Source organism: Chiloscyllium plagiosum, unplaced genomic scaffold (genome assembly GCF_037043375.1).
Source record: "Chiloscyllium plagiosum isolate Xiang-an unplaced genomic scaffold, Cpla_swu_hap1 HiC_scaffold_30, whole genome shotgun sequence".
NCBI classification, from domain to species: Eukaryota; Metazoa; Chordata; class Chondrichthyes; order Orectolobiformes; family Hemiscylliidae; genus Chiloscyllium; species Chiloscyllium plagiosum.
The window spans coordinates 9,666,791-9,681,956 of NW_028270168.1; the positions used below are offsets into that span (position 1 = coordinate 9,666,791).

Below are 15,166 nucleotides of genomic sequence, written 5' to 3' on the forward strand. Positions count from 1 at the left end.
TGTGGGGGGTGTGTGTGGGGTGTGTGTGTGTGGGGTGTATGTGTGGGGTGTGTGTGTGGGGTGTGTGTGTGTGGGGTGTGGGTGTGGGGTATGTGTGTGGAGTGTGTGTGTGTGGGGTGTGTGTGTGGGGTGTGTGTGTGGGGGGTGTGTGTGTGTGGGGTGTGTGTGTGGGGTGTGTGTGTGGGGTGTGTGTGTGGGGGGTGTGTGTGTGGGGTGTGTGTGTGGGGTGTGTGTGTGGGGGGTGTGTGTGGGGTGTGTGTGTGGGGTGTGTGTGTGTGGGGTGTGTGTGTGTGGGATGTGTGTGTAGGGGGTGTGTGTGGGGGGTGTGTGTGTGTGGGGTGTGTGTGTGGGGTGTGTGTGTGGGGTGTGTGTGTGTGGGGTGTGTGTGTGTGGGGTGTGTGTGTGGGGTGTGTGTGTGTGGGGTGTGTGTGTGTGGGGTGTGTGTGTGGGGTGTGTGTGTGGGGTGTGTGTGTGTGGGGTGTGTGTGTGGGGTGTGTGTGTGGGGTGTGTGTGTGGCGTGTGTGTGGGGTGTGTGTGTGTGGGGGGTGTGTGTGTGGGGTTTGTGTGGGGTTTGTGTGTGTGGGGGGTGTGTGTGTGGGGTGTGTGTGTGGGGTGTGTGTGTGGGGTGTGTGTGTGGGGTGTGTGTGTGTGGGGTGTGTGTGTGTGGGGTGTGTGTGTGGGGTGTGTGTGTGGGGTGTGTGTGTGGGGGGGGTGTGTGGGGTGTGTGTGTGGGGTGTGTGTGTGGGGTGTGTGTGTGGGGGGTGTGTGTGTGGGGTGTGTGTGTGGGGTGTGTGTGTGGGGTGTGTGTGTGGGGGGTGTGTGTGTGGGGTGTGTGTGTGGGGTGTGTGTGTGGGGTGTGTGTGTGTGGGGGGTGTGTGTGGGGTGTGTGTGTGGGGTGTGTGTGTGGGGTGTGTGTGTGGGGTGTGTGTGTGGGGTGTGTGTGGGTGGGGTGTGTGTGTGGGGTGTGTGTGTGGGGTGTGTGTGTGTGGGGTGTGTGTGTGGGGTGTGTGTGTGGGGTGTGTGTGTGGGGTGTGTGTGTGGGGTGTGTGTGTGGGGTGTGTGTGTGTGGGGTGTGTGTGTGTGGGGTGTGTGTGTGGGGTGTGTGTGTGGGGTGTGTGTGTGGGGTGTGTGTGTGGGGTGTGTGTGTGATTCAAAGCACAAATGGAACTGCCAAATGGCCACAATTGTTCCTAATTAGTCTGGATGGTCATTGGAGGAAAATATCTGGACATTGCAAACATCTCTCTTTCAACCACATCTTTTTATTTTTAAACTATTCATAATGGCACTGGATTGTGGTGACAATTGAAGCCTTTCACTGTACTTTGCCGTGTTGTTCATTGGAGAGGACAAGCAACAATACATCGTCATTGATTCCCACACAGGACCGAGTGTTGGAAAATGGAACCAGAATAATTGCACAGACTCAAAGGGCCGAAGGGCCATTTTCTATGCTGTGGAGCTGGGTGATTCAAACCATCCATTTACCTTCAAAACACCTATCAATGGAAGTCAAGATTTTCCAACCTTGTGTCCTCGTCATTCAATCCCCCTCCAAAAGGAAGGACAATGGTCTAAAGCTCAGGACATTCTTTCACTCATCCAGTCAGCGGTGCCCTTTCCAAAGAGGGCTCCCTTTAACCTGCTCTGCTCCACATCCCTGTGATATTTCTCCCTCAGGTCCAATCCCCTTTTGAATCTCGGCCAAAGTGACAGAAGCCCACTCAAACAAAAAGGAAGAGTTAGCAGGTTTGCAACAGACGGGAGGAGAAATTACTCCTCTCAAAGGGAAGTGTATCTATGGAATGCGCTGCTCAGAGAGCGGTGAATGCCAGGATATTGGGTACATTCAAGGAGGAGGGAGACAGAGTTTTAATTAGTAATGGGTTGAAGACTGTGGAGCGTGGGATGGAAAATGGAGTAAAGGCCAAGCTAAGGTCAGCCATGATCGTATTAAATGGCAGAGCAGGCTCAAGGGGCTGAAAGACCTACTCCTGCTCCTAGTTCTTGCTAGACCTGAGCCATTATCTCTGCTTTCTCTCCACAAATACTGCCAAACCCACTGAGTTCCTCCGGCACTTTCTGTTTTTTAAAAATTAAATTTCAGATTTCCAGCATCGAATCTTCTGATTTTAATGCACACAAAAATATTGGGGATACCCGAACTTGTAAATGAAAACAGAAAATGTTGGGAATATCAGGACATCTGTCAGCAACTGAGGACGAGAGAACAGGGTACTAATGAAAGGTCTCCAAACTCTCTCTCTCTCTCTCTCTCCTTCTCCACTGCCCAGTCTTCCATTATTTCATCCGAGGGAAATCTTAGTGCATTTGAGGGAGACAGAAAGTCTTGTTGAAAATAAATAGTTCTGCGTTGATGATGAGTTTCATGCAATGAAGCTGGACCTCAGTCTCAATCGTTTTGAAAACCGCTGCTGAAATGCTGGAAGGTCTGAAGATTAAACAAAGAAAATCGCAGGAAATATTCACCAAGCCCTCTTGCACAGACGCTGGGCTACCTTAGACAGCAGAACTGATTTCTTTATATTAAGAAAAAGACTAATAAGCGAAGGTTATCCGTAGTGTGGATAAATGTCGAGCCTGCAGAGGGCAGGTTGGATTGCTTACAATTCCTGGTTGAGCTCTCTCTCCATCCGGAGTGAGTTAGGGGCGGATCATTACTGAGAGAGAAAAAGGGAGGTGTTGGGGGGAGTGCTGAGAGCAGTCGGTGGAGACAGGGAGAGAGTGAGGAGGACTCGGATCTCTAGTGCTGGTGGCTGCGGATCGCTGACTTTGATCAGAGAGAGAGAGAGGGGGAAGGAAGAGAGCGGAGTGAAATCGACGAGGGGCCAGCTCCATCCTGATCAGAGACAGAAATAAAGAGAGACAGAGTCAGAGAGGAGGCTGCGCCTTCAGTAGGACTCTACAGCAGACGATCCGCTCTCCATCCCCTGCCTGTGTGTGTCACACCATGGGCAGACTCCCAGTGCTCTGCCTCTGCCTCTGCCTCCTCAGCTCCAGCCTGTGTCACATTGGAATGGTGAGTGTCAGCTCCCTCGCTGCTGGGGAGGTGTGTACACCGGCGAGGGGTTTATTGTTGCTGCAGGATTGATTCGGAATGGAGCCTGTGTTTTTCTCTGTCTGTCTGTGTCTGTGTTGGGGAGTGGAGGGGGTTTATTCCTCACAAACAGGAGAGCAAACTGTCACAGTGACACAAGTGGCTGATGCCTTTGATTTCCATGGTCTTTTACATTGGGAACCGAGCCCCCCTTCCCGGGGGGGGAAGCGTGCTCTGCACTCCCAGGTGGGTCTCTGGTCTGTTTCATTGTGGATTACTCTCTTCACTCCCGCATGTTTTCCATTCCTTCTGTGTACCCCAGCATCTTCCACTTCTCTCTCACCCTCTTTTTCTTCCCCTGGTCTCCATTGCTCCCTCAATCTTCTCTTTCTCTCTCACCTCTTCCATCTCTCAGTCCTTCTCTCTATCTTCTGTGCCTTCTCCTCTCACCCCTCCCCTTCTACCTTTCATCTGCTCTCTCTGCTATCCATTATTCTCTCTCATCACTGGGTCTCTTGCTCTTGTTCCCTCTCTCACTATTTCAATCTCTCTCCCTCACTCTCACTCTGTTTTCTCCTCTCTCTGTCTCAGTCTCCCTTTCTCTCCCTCTGCCTCAGTCTACCCCAACTCTCTCTCTCCCTGTCTCAATCTCTGTCTCTCAGTCTGTCTCCCTCTCTCCCTGTCTCTCTCCCTCACTATCTCAGACACCCTCTCTGTTTTCATTCTCAATTTCTCTCTATCTCAGTATCTCTATCTCTCCTCTCTCACACTGTATCCCTCCCTCTCTCACACACTATATCTCTGTCACCCTCTCTCTCACTATCTTTTGCTCCCTTTCTCTCACTTACTGCCCTTCTCTCTCACTGTCTCTGTTTCTCTCTCTCACTATCTCAGTCTCTCTCAGTCACTATCTCTGCCTCCCCCTCTCTCACTGTCTCTGTCTCCCTGTCCTCTAGTTCCTGCTTTATTTGATTACATGCTGGTTATTAAAATTGAGATTCAGCAGGGTCACTGAGTTCATTGGGCAGAAACTGCTATTCCTCACCTTTGAGAGATTTCTATGTTTATGAGAGAATGTGAGATCTTCTTTATTTCAGAACAGTTAACCCTTGAGTGGCTGTGAATGGTTTGAAGATGTGTGCAGGATACTTGCAGGATGTTCATATTGGATTAACACTGGAGATGGCTCCTCAGTAGATTGTGATGTGCTGAATGTTGTATTATGAAGACACACATCGTGCTGAGCTAGGAACATGTTGAAATCTCATGTCTGATATTAACAGTGGTCATAAACGTGGGTACTGGTGATAGCTCCGTGAGAAACATTCTGATATTTTGTGTCAAAGCTTCATGGGTTCAATCGCACTCCAGATATTTGAGCTTTTAACCCAATCCAGTGCAGTATTGAGGGGAGTCCAGTTTCAGGGGTGCTACCTTTCAGATAAGACTTTACACTTAGGTCTCATCTGCCATTTCAGGTGGTTGTGGTTGATCCCACAATAATTCGCAGAGGGATCAATGCTCCCTCCTAGTAGTCTGGCCTGTAATTGTCCCTCAATCATCATTAAGGCATGATTCGGAGATGCCGGTGTTGGACTGGGGTGTACAAAGTTAAAAATCACACAACACCAGGTTATAGTCCAACAGGTTTAATTGGAAGCACACTAGCTTTCGGAGTGACGCTCCTTCATCAGGTGATAGTGAGCGTCGCTCCGAAAACTAGTGTGCTTCCAATTAAACCTGTTGGACTATAACCTGGTGTTGTGTGATTTTTAACATCATTAAGGCAGACAGACTGACCAGGACATGATGAGCCAAATGGTCTCCTCCTTTGTCATAAGGATTCTGTGATTATCTCGGAGGTGTGGAATCTTGCTGTGTGAAAACCAGCAGGCACAATTCCCTGAATTACAACAATGTATACACTTCAAAAAGTATCTCCTTATCCATAGAAGCACTTTGGGACATTGAGGTTATATTAAAAAATTTCTTCCTTTACTGAAAGGTGAGGAGATAGTGAACCACAATAACCTTTCCTTTCTCCACCCCCGAAAAAAAATCAAATTTAATAAAAATTTGATGATGTAGTGGCTAAGCCCTGAAGACGATGATTAAAGTAGCTACCTATTGTCACTGGCTGGAATCTCACTTGAATGGAAATATACCTGGGTCTCAATACAGAGTCTGTTGGGTCTAAATAAACCAACTGAGTGCTCCATTGTTCTTTATCCTTCCTTAATTAATATCCAACATAGTCCCGTTTGAGAGACTGACCTCATCCTGCTTGGAGCAGCTTGGTGATGTCTGGCCGAAATTGTGTTAGATCTACAGCTGGATTACGAGATTTCTATATATGAGTACAACGGTGCAGCTAAATGCTGTCCGCTGAGTGTGCTGTTCTGACTGGCTCCCTGTGTGTGTAATATACTGATGTTTAATTCAGGCCCATAATTCAAGCTTCTGTTGGACCATCAGATGATTCATGTCTGAGGAAGTACAGGCCCAATTGTACTGGCATCAGTCCAAAGTTACTGTACTCTAGTTGACCTCAATAACCTATGCTTTATGAGCCTGTGTGGGCTATATTATGTGACCAAGTGTCTATATTTCAGTCCCACCTGTAACCTATAAATGAGATCAAAATCTGTTTATTACATTTGTAGCAACCCACCTGAGGAAAGACCGTGTCACACATCGTAAATCCCTCACCCATTAAAATGTTTCAAAGCCACTGCAAGCAGAATTTTCTTCCCATGGGGCTTCTCAACTCCTCGTGTCAATGTTGACCTCACCCGTCATATCTGAAGCGAAGGCAAATGGACAGTGGGCCCCACCAGACTGACCCGGGGCAGGGGCCCACTTTAAATTTGTGATTCCCAGTTGCCTTCATGTTACACCAAGTTTCTCCCTCTCCTGCTGGTCATTTGTCAATAAACCTGTAGCTTTAATTGTGTCGGCACATTGTGCAATGTTACGTAGAATCAGCATCTTCTGCATGTGGTCACTACTGTTGGAAAACAAATAAAACCAGACCTGAAACAGACAAATCTGATCCTTGAAGATTGTATTCTAATGGCGGGTAGGCGAAAGCGAGGACTGCAGATGCTGCAGATCAGAGTCGAGAGTGTGGTGCTGGAAAAGCACAGCAGGTCAGGCAGCATCCAAGGAGCAGGAGGATCAACGTTTCGGGCATAACATTTTGCCCAAAACGCCAATTCTATCTAATAGCAGGTGTCTATTTCAATGCAGGCACTCCCAACATTTATATGCTGTTTTAATTTCAAAGCTATTATATAGAGAAAGAAATGAGAATATTTTATCCACAATTCAACACCATTTCCTTACTCTCTTTCTGGAAGTTCCTTTCTTGACCATTTCAAATTATTACTTCCCTTGCCTGTTCTCTTTCTCTCTTCCTCTCTCCTGAAGTCACTGATTGACGTTGGAGTGTGTGTTGGAGATGTAAATATATTTGCGGCTTCATCTCTCCCTCATCAGCTTTACAGAGTGTATGTAGAAAGGATACTTCTGTGGAGCGATCTTTCCGATAAGCTCTTTGTTGGATGCATTTGTGTTATTTCTGTATGGAGTGACCAATGGAGTGGCTGTCTGGCTACTTGACCATGGAGGCCATCACAGGGCAGCCTGATGTAGTCTTCGTTGTGCATCCACACAGCAATAATCTTCAGTAAAATGATAATCAGGCAATAGCCAGGAGTGGGAAACCTGATGAGCTTTCAACTTGCACTCAAATAGCTCTCTGGCCATGGCCATGGCTATCCTGGCTGAGGGTGGAAAACTCACCAAAGGCAAAAGATTGACTCTGGGACTCACTGAGCAGTATAGCTCAGTTACATGGATGGCATGGTGGTTCAGCGGTTAGCACTGCTGCCTCAACAGTGCTAGCAATCTAGGTTCGATTCCAGCCTCGGGTGACTATCTGCGTGGTGTTTGCACATTCTCCCTGTGACTGCGAGGGTTTCCTCTGGGTGCTCCAGTTTCCACAGTCCAAAGATGTGCAGGTTAGGTAAATTGCCCATAGTGTTCAGGGGTGTGTAGATTAGGCGCACTTGTCAGGGCTAAATTTAGAGTAATGGGAAATGGGTTTGGGTGGGATACTCTTCAGAGGGTCGGTGTGGACTTGTTGGGCTGACGGGCCTGTTTCCACACTGTAGGGATTCTAAGGATGCTAGGAGTGGGGAGTTTTGGTCAGGGTGGGATGCTATTCTAGAGGGTTGGTATGGGCTGAATGGCCTCTTTCTGCACTGTAGGGATCCTATGGTAGGCGCTGCCATATCCCTGCAAGTCATCACAGTGCTTCTGTATGGAAAGTGTCAGAGCCTTAGTCAGTGTAGAAACATTGTTGTGTTTTCACCCTGACTCCCCAGTCCAGGTCTGCACCCCATTGCAGTGCTGTAGTGACAAGAAGGGCTGTCTTTCTGGTGAGAGACCAAACCAGGGCACTGTCTGCTCTCTCAGGAAACCGCATGCTGGGATTTGGAAGGTGAGCAGGAGAGTTCACCCACGCCAATAATTATCTGTCCCATAGAGCTAAATAAACAAGTTAATCAGAGCAGTATCTCATTTCAGTTTGATATCTCACTATACTCAAAGTGGCTGCAGTCTTTTTTCAATTACATCAAATCAAGCTAAAATTACAATGTCAACATTCATTTCATTGATGAAAAGATGCTTTGGAAAATCCTAATGTTGTGAACGATGCAGGTTCTTCCATTCTTTCTGAGGCATACAACAAGGGGTCAGTGAAATTCAAAATGAGAATGTGTTAATTGAATGAATATTTGGTGGAATTTTGTGGCAAATAGTTGAGTTTAAAGCTTGCATACTCATAAAAATATGTAAAGAAGTATAAGTGTGTAGATTACTGTGAAGCAATGGGCCAACAAGAGACTCACTATAGAGTCTGAACAAAGGGTGTGACAATTGTACAATTAAAAATATAGACAAACAGTATTGCTCTCCTGTGAGAGCTGTTCCTATCCATTAACAACCTGAGCTCTCATTGGATTTATGCTGTCATTTGTGTTTAACTGGAATATCTGTAAATGCCTGGGAGTGGGGGTAGGAAAATCAATTTCGGCCTTTCTGGGATTAAATTAGCAGAAACTGTAACTCTTACTGAGGTTTCAAAGATGCAAACTCACATCAATATTAGGCACGTTATCGTACTCAGTAGGGGATTGAAGACATTCCCCCATTTGCACAGCAGACTTTCATGAGTCAATCATTGTGGGCATTGATTTTTTTCACTTTTGAGGAACAGTGACTTGTATTGAAACTTTTTCATCCAAGATTCTGCTGTTTGAATCTTAACCAAGTCCCATTTATCCCTGTGGAGAAAGTGAGGTCTGCAGATGCTGGAGATCAGAGCTGAAAATGTGTTGCTGGAAAAGCGCAGCAGGTCAGGCAGCATCCAGGGAACAGGAGAATCGACGTTTCGGGCATAAGTCTGATTCCTGAAGAAGGGCTTATGCCCGAAACGTCGATTCTCCTGTTCCCTGGATGCTGCCTGACCTGCTGCGCTTTTCCAGCAACACATTTTCAGCCCATTTATCCCTGTGCCTGTTGACCTATACTGGCTCCCGGTCCAACAATGATTTTATTTCAAAGTTCTCCTCTTTGAGTTCAAATCCCTTTATGGATCCACACCCATCCCTACCACTGCAGCTTTATCCAATCCTTCACTCCTTTCAACTTTCTGCCTTCTTCCAATTCTCGAACTCTTGATAATTCGCCATTTATTTCACTTCACCATTCATGGCCATCTTTTTCAGCTATCCTAGGTTCTCAGCTCTGAAATTTCTCCCCTAACTCACTTCAGCTCCTTTACCTCTACCCCCACTTTTGAAACAATACTTAAAATCTTTCATTATGATCGTAGGGAAATGTTCAGTTTGATGGGGTCCACTGTCCATTTACCTTTGCTTCAGTTTTGAGGGAAAAAGTCAGTGTTGATGTGGGGAGTTGAAAAGTCGTAGGAAGAAAGACTGTCTTTCAGTGGCTTTGAAACAGTTTGCTGGGTGAGGGATTTATTATGTGTGAGGTAGTTTTGGTCAGAGAGGTAAATTTTAATTCATCCTTTAGCAATATCTCTTCGCGTGGCTCAGTGTGAAATTTTCTTTGATAATTTCTCCAACGAAGTGACTTTGTATCTTCTGTCAGTGTCAAATTATTACACAGAAGTTTTTAATGGCAAAAATATGAGTTCAGAGTAGGCTGCTGAGGTAAAGAAAGGAACAAGAACTTGCCTTTAAACAGCACTTTTCATGTCCACAATGAGCTATCCAGCCAATAAAACAGTTCTGAGTGTGGATACAGTTATGATGCTGGGGAAAAATAGTAAGCTGCAGTGATCAGAAACGATGCCAATAACAAGACAATTTGTTTTGGTGATTTTGGTTGAAGACTAATTAGGATATTGGGGAAGGTGGCCTACTCTTTTTTGAAAAGCATGGGATCTTCTATATTCACTAGAAAGGCCTTACTTATGCGCTTGATTTGAAAGACAGCAGCTCAGACTGCAGCACTCTCAGTACTGACAGGAGAGTGGATCTCGTTTCCTCCTTCCTGCTCTCCCATTTTCTCCTTCTCACTGTCACCCATTTCCTCCTCCCTTCTCTATCTCCCCTGTTTCCACCTCACCTTTCTCTCCCCTTTCTGCCTCCCTCTCTCTTCTCCACGTGTACTCTTTTCCTACTTTTACCTCCTCGCTCTCTCTCTTTCTTTCTCTTTCTCTCTCTCGCTTTTTCTCTCTACCTCTCTTCCTCCCCCTTTTCTCTTCCTCTGTCCTTTGAAATCTGTTTTTATGCCATCCCAGAATTAAAGTATTTTGTAGGTTGTCCAGTACAAAGCTCTTGTTCTGAAGAAGGGTCACTGGACCATGAAACATTAACTCTGATTTCTCTCCACAGATGCCGGAACTGCTGAGATTTTCCAGCAATTTCTATTTTTGCTTCTGATTTCCAGCATCTGCAGTTCTTCCACTTTTTACCGAGCTCCTGTAGCCTTAGGAGTTGTATTTTTGTCGAGACTGTATGTAAATTGCTCTCTGACTGAAAATCAATACACCTGAAATCGATACTCAGAACCGTGCAGCTGAGGGAAGCCAGGTTGTGGCTGCCAATTTTTTTTCAGCACACTGTTTGAAATGTTTGGCTGTGTTCACAGGAAGTTGATGTAAATTGTGAGATAATTTGCAGACTGGGTCAGGGAGAAAATGAATCTCATTTCTCACAGTTTGAACAATCCAGCTCTTAACCTATTGACTGCACACAATATCATGTTCAGAGCCTTGTGGCAGCCTGGCCATTGGGTTTCAGAATAGACCGCTAGAGGAGCGAGCATGTGTCTGAGTCACCAGCATGTGAATATTAAGGAACTCAAACCCAGTGAGTGGCTGCATTTTTTGTCCGCTTTGCTGCAGACTAGGTCGATCGTGAGCCTAAAGGTTACCACACGCAGAGGCGGGGGAGAGGCAGAGATGTGTACCTGTAAACAGATGCCGGAGGACCTCTGCAGTTATCTTTAATCCCTCGCTTACACAGAAGTCTATTGTAGGGCAGTCACTGCAGTATATACTGTTAGTAAACCAAATTCTCACTTTACCAACTTGTGTGTAAAAGGTCAGGTGTCAGACGACATGGGGTTACAGTCCAACAGGTTTATTTGAATCCTCAAGCTTTCAGAGGGCTGCTCCTTTGCCAGGTGGAGACAGGCGCAGAGGCACACTTCACCCTGATGAAGGAGCAGCGCTCTGAAAGCTTGTGTTTTCAAATAAACCTGTTGGACTGTAACCCGGTGCCGTGTGATGCTTGACTTTGTCCACCCCAACCCAACACCGGCATCTCCCTAACTTGTATGTAAGGGTCCATTTTTCCCACCATTCTTCTCCCTGTCCCCCAATCCATTTTCCTTCATTTATGTAGCCCACAGCAATGCTAAGTGTTTTAACCAGTCCATGTGGCATACGCTGTGTATAGAAACCTCTCACACAGTCTCCTGTTTGTTGTCCAGGACTCGCTCACAAGTGCAGGCAGTTTGTGTACCTCCTCCTTACTGAGCTGTCATGTTGCTGCTGAGTAAAAACTGTGCTGGGAGGTCGCTCTATGACCTTTTTGACCCTGTGTCCACCAGCAAAACTGGCAAGGATATGTGTGGGGTGGGGGAGGGGCGGGGGGCCAGGTTGTTCTCATGTGGGTCAGCAACCCAGCTGGAAGAGAGCAGGAGGTGGGGGGCACCTGGGATACAGGGGCCTCAAGAAAGTCCGTCCCGAGTTGTACTGAGAGATCACATTAAAGGATTCAGGCTGTATGTGATTTTTGAGAAGATTTGTAGCTCAGGTTGAGGTTGAGGTTGTAAGTTTGCTCGCCGAACTGGAAGATTTGTTCTCACACGTTTCGTCACTATAGTGGGTAACATCATCAGTGAGCCTTCAGTGAAGCGCTGGTGCTCTGTCCCGCTTTCTATTTGTGTCTTGGTCTGTTATGGTGTGTGATATCACTTCCGGTCTTCTGGCTCTGATAACACCCGCCTTAAGAGACCAAGGCACATTAATAGAAAGCTCACTGATGCTGGTGGAAGTGAGGAGATCAGAGTCGAGAGTGTGGTGCTGGAAAAGCACAGCGGGTCAAGCAGCATCTGAGGAGCAGGAGAATCGACGTTTCAGGCAAAAGCCTGTCATCAGGAATTCCTGACCTGCTGTGCTTTCCCAGCACCACACTCTCTTCACCGAAAATGCTACCTAGCATGGTGACAAAATGTCTGAGAACAAATCTACCAGCTCAGCAAGCAAACTTACAACCTGATTCAGGCTGTATGTTGAAAAACACAACTGTGCTTTGGTTGGATCCATTCACGATACCTTGAAACCATTCAGTTTCTGTTTCTGTTTATTTCAAGCCTCCAGCATCTGCAGACCCTTGTTTTATTTCTTGTGCTATTGAGGTTACTTCCAGACTCAGGAGCTGTATGGCTTTATCAGTTTCAAAAGGAGAGAAAGTGGAGAGGAGATTCGATAGACATTGACATCATGTGGATAGATAGAAGCTGTTCACATTGATGACAGAATGGCAAGTACCAGAGGGCACCGACTTAAGGTGGATAACAAAAGAACCAAAGATTACTTGAGGAAACTCTCTTTCACACAGCATGCGGTTTGGTTTTGGAAGGTGCTGTCTGAGACTGTGCGGAGGCAGGTCAATCAAGCCTTTCAAAAGGGAATTGGCAAAAGCTGAAGAAACTGGGAAAGGATGGGAAATGGAGTGGGGATGAGAGGTAATGAGCCAGCATGGATATGACCGGCTAAATGGCCTCATTCTCATGCTGTTTCCATCTCTTGGTCTCTGGGAAAGTCCAGCCCACTCTGTGGAGGTTTATGGCTCCTGACAGGGTGGAGTTCGGTCCAGAGGCATGTTGTGTTGAAGCAGGAACTGCGAATCCACCAGGCTTGCACATGCTGAGCCCAGAAAACCTTGGCTTGTGTATTTTCCTACGATGGTCTGAACCATTTAGTGGAGAGGAATGCAGCTGGTTTTGGTGGTGGTTTGTAGGGATATACTGGTGGCAAGGGCGTCTTGTTTCATTATGCTGGTCAGAAGCTGATTAATCTGCAGCCTATCCATCACGTACAAGTCAGGAGTGTGATGCAATGCTCCCCACTCATTTGGGTGAGTGCAGCTCCAACAACACTCAGAAAGCTTGATACCACCCAGAACAAAGCATCCATTTGATAGACATACTATCCATCACTTTCAATGACTCCCCACTTCACCACCAAAGCTCAGTCGCTGCAGTCCGCACTGTTGACAAGATGCACCTGCAGAAATTCATCAAAGATCCTGAGACAGCAATTTCCAAACCCATGATCACTTGCCTCTAGAATACATGGGAACACCACCTCCTGCAAGTTCCCCTCCAAGCCACTCACCATCCTGACTTAGAAATATATCACCATTCCATCAGTGTCGCTGGATCTGCCTCACAACATGTACCAACCACAGCAGTTCAAGATGACAGCTCACCACCACCCTCTCAAGGGCAATTAGGAATGGCGATAAGTGCTGGTTCAGTCAATAAAGAAAAGGTGCCTGAAATTAGGCTGGTGTTCACTGAAGTGTTACATTCTTTTGGGGTATTTGATAGGCCTGGGGAGGCCATATGTTCACTTTATTCCACGTGGATCATAGTTGCATGTAGGATGGGTTGTGTTTCAGGAATTAGTTTCTTTACCCAAGTGATAAGTAATACAGTTTTACTTCCTTTGCTCCCCTTCCTTGGGTTCTGGGCCACAGTCCTACAGAGGTAGTGCCGATCTTCAAGGGATAGCCAGTAATTTAATTTAATTTCTTAATCTGGGCGGCACGGTGGCACAGTGGTTAGCACTGCTGCTTCACAGCGCCTGAGACCCGGGTTCAATTCCCGCCTCAGGCGACTGACTGTGTGGAGTTTGCACATTCTCCCTGTGTCAGCGTGGGTTTCCTCCGGGTGCTCCGGTTTCCTCCCACAGTCCAAAGATGTGCAGGTCAGGTGAATTGGCCAGGCTAAATTGCCCATAGTGTTAGGTAAGGAGTAAATGTAGGGGTATGGGTGGGTTGCGCTTCGGCAGGTCGGTGTGGACTTGTTGGGCTGAAGGGCCTGTTTCCACACTGTAATGTAATCTAATCTAATCTAATCTAATCTCTGTTCACAAAGTCTGAGAGCAGGATATTCAAACATTCTATTTTGCATTATCTTCAAACTTTTTATTGATTGTCAGAACATCAGAGAGTCGTGCAGAAATTGTTGACGGCTCGCTAAGCATCATCTAATCAGACTAACAAATTGTTTTTTATCACTCATGGGAAGGAGGGATTGGAGTGTAATGAGTTAAAGCAGACTGTGTAATATGTTAATTTGACTCATTATCCAACAGCACAGGAAGTGATAAAGTGGTCTTGTTCTCTCTCTCAGGCTGTTGGCAAGATGAAATCACAGTGAGGTCTTCTTTTAGAAAAGTTAATGTTTTCATCGAGTCATGTGGCAGTACACAATGTGTGTTGCTGACAAAGACATATTTTTGACTTGCACCCATCAGGACAATTTGCAAGAATACCAATGTAAAGAAAAAAGAGCTTTTATAACATATGAGAGGAGCACACTGGTTGGTTCACAAGTGGACTCTGATTAGCAGAGGCTTTGCCATGGAGAGTGTATCATTAATATGATGACTGGCAGTTAACTGCCGAACTTTGCTTGTACTTAAGCTAGGCAGATGAATTTGACTGCTCATGGCATTGACCTTTGGAAATGAACAAAATGTCTTTCTGCTGTATCGTTGAGTGGAAACAGGAGCAGTGTGTGCATATGTTCACTCTGTGTGCAAAGAACACAGTCCTGTTTATTAATATGCATAGCTTCCAGTTCACACAAGTGTACTTCATTGTCAGGCCCAAATTATAATCCTGAATCCTGAATTCATTGTCAGCATAATTCTTTATGGCATTCAGGTTCATTTCTGTTTTCCTTACCTCAGCTATAAATATTCTTTAGCAGCACAATTCGACCAAAAATGTGTTTGGGGATAGTTGTGGTCGGTAACCAATGCTGAGTGTGCGGGGGTGAGATCAGGGTCATTACAGACCACACGTCAAGCCCCAGTGCCCTAGCATTGGCAACTTTGATTCTGCAAGACACCGGCCGCCCACAAGAGAACTGTATCATACCTTTCATGTGTGAATTAACCCAGCTGGGAACCTCAGCCCTGGTGTCTTTGCTCAGGGAGTCTGAACTGCTGCACTCTTTCACCTGCCTGTTATGGTCTGGAGTGATGGGTGGTGGGAGTAGACCCTCCAAGATCCTTTCCACTGCATGCTGACCAGGAATCCCTTCCCACTCATATTGCCTGCAGTTGGGATGTGTTGGAAGGATTTTCAGGTTGTTCGTCCACATTACAAACACCATCTTCACTGCCTTTCAAATCCTGGAGTGGGAATTAAATCCAGAGATTCTGAACCAATGGGAAGCTATAGCTGCTCTGCTACTAAGTATGGACTCAGAACTGAAATCAATAACTGCTGCCTGACGTTATTTCATAATAATTTTACAATACTT

The 15,166-nt window shown here is 46.3% G+C and overlaps 1 protein-coding gene across 1 annotated transcript in view; it reads left to right on the forward strand.

Moving 5' to 3' along the window:
- Positions 1-2,720: 2,720 nt before the first annotated feature.
- LOC122563500 (uncharacterized) overlaps positions 2,721-15,166 on the forward strand; it is a 224,164-nt gene continuing 211,718 nt past the window's right edge. Inside the window, exon 1 of the mRNA XM_043717296.2 lies at positions 2,721-3,040. Coding sequence (XP_043573231.1) covers positions 2,972-3,040 — 69 coding nt within the window. The 5' untranslated portion in view covers positions 2,721-2,971. The remainder of the gene's footprint in view (positions 3,041-15,166) is intronic.